At 48.1% G+C, this 7,572-nt stretch overlaps 1 protein-coding gene across 1 annotated transcript; it reads left to right on the forward strand.

Moving 5' to 3' along the window:
* The first annotated feature begins 1,948 nt into the window (after positions 1 to 1,948).
* Positions 1,949 to 2,776, forward strand: LOC119381784 (uncharacterized). Its single transcript, XM_037649544.1, has one exon. It carries the CDS (start codon positions 1,949 to 1,951, stop codon positions 2,774 to 2,776), a length of 828 nt encoding a protein of 275 aa, XP_037505472.1.
* Positions 2,777 to 7,572: the final 4,796 nt, after the last annotated feature.

Genomic DNA, 7,572 nt, shown 5'->3' on the forward strand with positions numbered 1-7,572 from the left:
CAATATCTCACGGACAAACGGAGAAAAGATGCCCTCCCTACGAGTGCGAGCGTATTATTTACTTCCTCTTCTTCCTTGCCTCTCTTTTCCCTTTCGCGGGACTACCCCACCTTCGGCCACGCTGCATGTTTCCGGTGCGCCTTTTCGACCAGTGTGGTCGCCGAAAACTCCTCCGATTTCGGTGCGCTCAAATAGGTAGGCTTTGAGGAAATACGATTTGCTGCCGAATCGTCCATGGATGATAGACACAGATCCTTCAATCCGTCACACCACCCAAAGACGATGGGCCATCTGTGTCCATTGGGCGAAAGTGCGAATTTTCACGAAGGCGCAAATGCGCACATGTGAACACTAGCACGTCGGATAGAAATACTTCGGTCGAGATCGAACACAAACAATGCCTCTGAAACAATGAGATATCCTTTTTAAAGCACCAATCAAAAATGTCAATTAATCGATTAAAACTTCACATCGAAAGCAATTAATCGATGAAAGCCTAAATCTACGAACGATTAACGATTAATCGATTAAAAATTTTAATCGACCATCCCTACGGACGAAATTGAAATGTGTAATGGTCGTGGAGAGGATACAGTGAACAGGACCTGCAAGTATACGACGAGAAACGTAACGTTATCTTACTGCTAATGGATTTGAGGGGTAGCGTTAACAAGAATTGCAAAGAAGGCAATAATAGCAGGCTACACGCCCAAGCTTGTTATGACCGGCTTTAGAAGTGTTTATTAAACAACAAAAATAGTTACAAGTGGACTGTTCATAAAAAATGCATCGCATTAGCACAGATTGCTACATTTTGCCGGATCTGATGACTTTTTACGTGCAGTTCTTCTGATCTACAGAATTGTTCAATAAACAGGGCAACTGAAAGTTTACTTACGTCGTTTCATTCAATTTTTAGAAATTGAAAACGGGCTACATCAGGAACATTATATTTATTAGTCCATGCAAAGTGCAAGTCATCCAGTAAACTGCCATTTTGGAAGCATTACATACATCTCCGCAGAAAATTATATACACACTTACTGGATTATACAGGAAAGCTATTGAGGGCACTCAAATGCTAAAATTTCAGTGCGACTTGAAGTACAGGTCCAGCCTTTCACATTTGTATCATAACGCCCAAGCCTCGACCGTACGCTGTGCCAAGGCCTCATAATGACGATAACCTGTGCGACCACAGTAGTACGCGTCGGAGCACAAACAGTACAAGCGTCATCCAATATGGTCTTTTATTCCTTTCAAGAAAATTGGCGCCCCATAATAATGCGGGTCTTGGTCTCTCTAAAGAAATTAGAAAGAAACAGCAAAATAAAAATTACACCATCTCCCGCTAAAGGCGAACATGAGGCGATACGAAGCAGCGTTTCGGCATGTCGAGCCCGCGTTTCATCCGTAGCAGTTTCCCGCCCACGTTGCCGTTTGCGCTGGGCTTCCCTAGCCCGGAGCTCGGGGTCCGCTTGCCGACATTTACGTTGCGCTTCGGCGCGTCGAGCCTTCCGCTGCTCCACCCGCTGCTCCGCGATCTCGGCAGGCGTTAAGGTATTACTGCAACCGGCGCCGACGTTGACGTTAAACTCAAGACACCGGCGCAGTCGGCGCAGTGACTGAGCGTGTGTACGACCCAAGGAGGTTTTTTGTTTAACCTCCTTGGTACGACCTAACGAAAGCCTTTTGTGAAATATTAGAAGAAAAGGACAACGATGGGACTAGCGCATTTTGGAGCGAGGGGCTCGTGTCTCGCGCTGTACTGAATTTGCAACGGCCTAGAAAGGACGCTTTGCAAATGTGCTACGGGCAATAAAGTCGCCCCTTTTTTCCACTCATCTACGACGAAGCGTCCTTTATTCTATATTTCATGGTGCCGAGAAACCCGGGAGTTTTGTGAACCAAGCGACCCGACCACGAAAGGACTTCAACAGCAACGAAGATGGATCGGATCAAGGGCAAACGAGCCACCCAACGAGCCTTGCACACGCGTCTCCGTAACGAGGCAAGTCAACTCATCCAATCGAGTCAGTTCAGCGCCCCGGCGCTTCGAGTGCTACACGATAGACTAAAGAACTGCAACGACGGACTACGGGTGCTCAACGAACAGCTGGAGGAACACCTCACGGACGAGCAAGCTGCCGAGGACTACCTGTCGGTCTCGGAGTATGAAGACAACGCGGCAGCAACGTTGTCCCTTCTTTCTTATAAAATCGAACAACTTCAGCCTGAAACGACGGCGGACCGAGGCCTGCCGATGCCCAACGACGTCGCAACCCCAGGTACGACTTCGGGAGATCGTTCCATCGGTGATGCCTCAAGGCTGGTTGCCGGTGCTTCAAGACTACCGAAGCTTGACTTAGTTCACTTCAACGGAGCAGTGCTACAGTGGCAGCCGTTCTGGGATGTATTCAAGCATGCCGTTTATACAAACGCCGGTCTGACGAACGTCGACAGATTCCACTACCTGAAATCCCTTCTGGTTGGACCAGCGGCCAAAGCGATCGAGGGAATTCAAGTGACTGATGCTTCATATGCCGATGCCATCGAAATTCTAACCAACCGCTTCGGAAACACCAGGATCATCGAGCAGAAGTACTTGGAAAACCTCAGAACACTCAAGCCTGTACGATGCTCCACTGACGTGACCGCCATGAGGAATCTCCTAGATACGGTGACTATACACGTGAGAGGTCTCAAGGCTCTTGGACGATCGGAGCTTTCATACGCTGCGATGCTTGTCGAGATGAAACCCGCTAGGTGGCGCTGACGAGTGAAGTACCACTCACATGTGCTCCACGAGTTTTGCTAATTTTATGTGATTTCACTGTGACTTACCTGGACTGTGCCGGTACACTGAGCTCAGGGAACATCAAGGCCACCCTTGGATAACCAATTCTTCCCGGTGAGCAGTCTTTTCACATCTTTTTTGGACGAAGACATGACCGCTATGCCCATGTGAGAAACGCAGCGGCGGCGAGACGCCTACGCCTGAGACGCAGGGAGCGTCGACGGCGCGGCAGCTCTATATGGCGAAAACTTCGGCGGCTCCTACGAGAGCGTCTGCGGCGTCCCATGCCCGGCCGAAAGCGCTGAAAACGCCGATTAAAAAGACTATACGCCCAAAGACAGACCACAAGGCACAACCTGATACCTCGAACTTTGACCAGGCTGAAATGGAATGCCAAGATAGCGAAGCGGGGGATTGCATCACCCACCAAGACAACGAAGGAAACGACGGAATATCTGGAGGCAAGGTACGCGACGACGATGGAGGCTGGCAGACGGTCCTTACCGTTCGTAAAAAGAAAGCTCTCGCGAAGGTGGGAAAGAAACTCACGACAACTGACGGAGACTGTGACTTCTCGAGTCCGCCATCCAACTCACTTGCGCAACCTACGTCGCAAAGAAGACCGTATAAGCGGAAGCTACCACCACTCCCCAAGGAAGACTTCAAAGTCGTCGTAAGACTATGCCAAGGATTACCTATAAGGGAACTAACGGCACCACAAATTGCAGAAGCAGTAGTGAACGCGTGTCAAGGCAAAATAACCGGCAGCCAATTCCTGCTCCGGCTGAAGCCAGGATCCAACATTTTCATCATCTCCACTCCCGACCAGGAGGTGGCAGATATCAGCAGAAAAATCACGGGCCTCACTCTCAACGGAAGACTGCATGCTGTCAATGCCTATGCAGCAGTGGGGGACGGCACGCGAAAAGGAGTAATACATGGCATCACTCCCAACACAAGCCCGGACACTCTGCTAGCAAACCTGCGCATACGAACACAAGGAGTCGACATCCTCAGAGCCAGAATGCTTGGAGAGACTAAGACAGCGGTGATCACCTTTTTCGGTTCTATAATACCGAGATTTGTGTACTATATGGGCGGCGAGATACCCTGTTACCCATTCAAAAATACGATACAGTTCTGCTATGCCTGCAAGCAGACGGGACACAGAACGGACGTTTGCCCGACGCCCCACATCGCTGTGTGTCACAGATGTGGAATGAAGGAGCCTCAACCGGACCACCCCTGCATCCCTGTATGTTCCACGTGTGGAGAAGGCCACTTGACGGGAACAAAAGAATGCAAACAGCGCTTCAAGCAGCCGGTAAGGCAGCAGCAGCCGAAACTACACGACCAGAAGACAGACAAACAAGCACAAAAAGCAGCATTTTCATCGCCGCCAAAACCAAGGTGGTATTCATCGGAGGACACCGACGATGAAGAATGGCCCCAGCTTAGGAACCAGGCGGACATACCCGAAAATAAAAAGTACGAACGAAAGCCGCGACCAAGATCAACGGACAAAGGGAAGAAATATCGAGAACAAGGACCTCCAAAGTCGCAACCTAACTCCCGTCCTCAATCCCGATCGCCTACCCCAAACAGGGCGCCGTTGGCAGCCGGGAGCTCAAGCCAGCAGCAGGTGAGCAGGGCAGCGGGGACGGCACGAGGGGCGACCCCTATAACATCTCACCCTGAGTATCAGAGGATACTTTTGGAAAACAGACAATTAAAGCAGTCTTTGGGCGAACTCAAATTGGAAGTAGCAGCTCTCACGATGCAATTACAAAACTCCGGGGGCGCGATAGTCAAAACTAATGCCACAGATAAAGTGTCCACTCAGCCCGTCACGTTGGACAGCATTGCAAAAACGATGACCCACCTAGTTCAACAGATGCAGGGCCTACAAAATTTTCAACAATTATACGCGGAACTACAGAGCCACAAGGCTTATGTGAACGAGCAAATGAATACCCAACAAATCTCGTGTAAAAGAGCTTGCAGCGATCCGGATGCGCCCATGGCTAGTAAAATTAAAAATGGGGTAGCCTCCGACTCTACCGATGTCGAAAGTGTGATTAACCATGGCCAGTAATACAACTCGCACCGCTGACTCCGTTGAGATATGGCACTGGAACTGCCGCTCGTTCCACAAGCGAGCGGCAGCGCTTCAATCGTACATAGACGCTAGAATTACACAACCAGACGTCATATGTTTACAGGAGATTGGCAAGGGCGTAATAAAATTAAGGGATTATTACACCATCCAAAACTTAAAATACTCTAGGATCGCTACATTGGTGCATAAAGGTATCGCGAGCAGTGTTTATCATCAATCCGAATGCCTAACTGAGCATCAACTGATTGAGCTCCACACCACTAAAAAGGGAAAAGCTAAAACATTTATTCTTAATATTTACAGCCCGCCGAAAGAACGTCAAGTCAACTTTCTCGAGATGCTCGAGTGGGCTCTTGGTCACATGGGACACAAGGATAGATTAGTCTTCGCAGGCGATTTCAACGCCCCCCATGCTAGTTGGGGATACCGAAAAAACACCAAGAAAGGCGCAGATCTATTGAAGGCAATAGAGAGATGCGAGTTGCAACTGGAGACCATGCCCCAGGCCGAAACTAGACTTGGTAATAGTGTTTGCATGGACACATATCCAGATCTCACCTTTACCTACAATGTTACAGAAGGATCCTGGCAAAATCTTAATGAAAATATGGGGAGTGATCACTTTATAATCCGTTTTTCTACCTCTACTCCCAAGTTGAAAAGAACGTTTGGGACTGCTAAAATAACTGATTGGGTGGCATACAGGCAGTATCCAGTGGCACAGCAGCCGCTAGAAACGCTGGAAGAATGGGTGGCAGATACAAAGGAGGCGTACAGCTTACACACCAAGCACATCAAAATTAATGACAGAACTCCAGCAGTAGACCCACATCTCATGCACTTGTGGGAAGGCCGGCGTAGCATCACCAAAAGGTGGAAAAGACAAAGATTAAATAGAAAACAAAAAGCCAAAATCGCAGAACTCTCGGAAAAAGCGAATGAATATGCCCGGGAGCTTCAGGCTAGCAACTGGGTCAACTTCTGCGATTCATTGCGGGGAACGCTCTCTACCGCTAAAACGTGGGCAATTCTAAAAAGTATGTTAGACCCCATGAACACAAAAACCACTACAACTAGAACGTTGCGAACTTTAGCTGGAGAATTCAAAGGGGATGATGATGCATTGTTACGCATTCTTCGGGACAAATACATTGGCAGCGGCGGGGAAACTATACAGGACCTCGATTATAAAGGCTCGGAAAATCAAGACCTAGATGCCCCTATAAGTGAGCAGGAAGTCTTCGCGGCTGCAATGTCGCGTAGAAGGCATTCGGCTCCGGGGGAGGACGACATAACTAATGCGATGCTGCGAAATATGAGTGATCAGCAACTTAGAAAAATTACCCAGTACATTAATGAAAAAGTCTGGGATGGGGGAGAGATACCTAGCCAATGGAAGGAAGCCACGATATTGCTTATTCCAAAACCCGGAAAGGATAAAACGCTTCATAATCTTCGACCAATATCTTTGACATCATGCCTTGGCAAACTCTTTGAGACGGTGGTGCACACCAGGCTTTCAGATTATATAGAAAAAGGGAACTACTTGTCTGACAACATGTATGGGTTTAGACAACATTTATCTACGCAGGATATATTCCTACGCATAAAGGACGAAGTGCTTCAGAATGTAACTACTGGAGGCGAGAACGTCGTCGCAGCACTGGACTTGAGGCAGGCATTCGACACAATCTCTCATAGACTTATAATGGAAGAACTGCAATCGTTGAATTGCGGTGCTCGAACATTTCACTATATCAAATCGTTTCTTTCAAACCGTACAGCAACCATTGGCATGGAGAACATACGCTCCCAAAAATTTCCAATGCCAAGTAAAGGCACGCCGCAAGGCGCAGTCCTTTCCCCACTCCTCTTTAATATAGCAATGAATCGGCTAGCAAAGCAGCTGGAGCGAATTCCTGAACTCCAATTTGCCCTATATGCAGATGACATCACTCTATGGGTCAATAAAGGCTCACTAGGAAAGAAGGAGCAAATCTTACAAGAAGCGATAAACACAATCCAGGAGTTTGCCGAAGGGAATGGCATGGCATGTGCCCCAGATAAATCGGAGTTTATCCGCGTCCATGGCAAAAATTATAGAAACAAACCAGCGGTACAACTTAGCATAGGAGATCAGATGCTGCCGGAGAGACAGACGATGAGAGTATTAGGCTTATGGTTGCAAAGCAACAAAAGAGCAAGTTATACAATTAAAGCCCTTAAATGTACAGTGAAAAATAGAGCTCGAATGATTCATAGGATAACAAGGAAGGGCAAAGGTCTGAACGAAGGGGAAACCCTACGCTTGGTACAAGCCTTCGTGCTTAGTAGAGTCACATATGGACTGCCATATCAGGAGCTCACACCAACGGAAATTAAGGAAATTGACTTGCTCATACGGGGAGCATACAAAGCTGCCCTAGGTATACCGCTTAATGCATCAAATCAAAAAGTAGAAGCGCTCGGTGTATACAACACTTTCGAAGAGCTTGCGGCAGCAACGCTTCTTTCGCAGAAATAACGACTATGCCTGACAAAGGTGGGCAGAGAAACCCTCATTCGCTTGGGATACCCTACTAGACCACAATACTGCAAGGAGAACATTACTACTATGGCTAGGGAAACACGACAACACATAACCGTCTGCCCCATT

Source organism: Rhipicephalus sanguineus, chromosome 2 (assembly GCF_013339695.2).
Source record: "Rhipicephalus sanguineus isolate Rsan-2018 chromosome 2, BIME_Rsan_1.4, whole genome shotgun sequence".
Classification (NCBI taxonomy): Eukaryota; Metazoa; Arthropoda; class Arachnida; order Ixodida; family Ixodidae; genus Rhipicephalus; species Rhipicephalus sanguineus.

Bases quoted from the DNA above. Each gene is read 5' to 3' on its own strand.
- LOC119381784 (XM_037649544.1), top strand. From the start codon at position 1,949: ATGGATCGGATCAAGGGCAAACGAGCCACCCAACGAGCCTTGCACACG.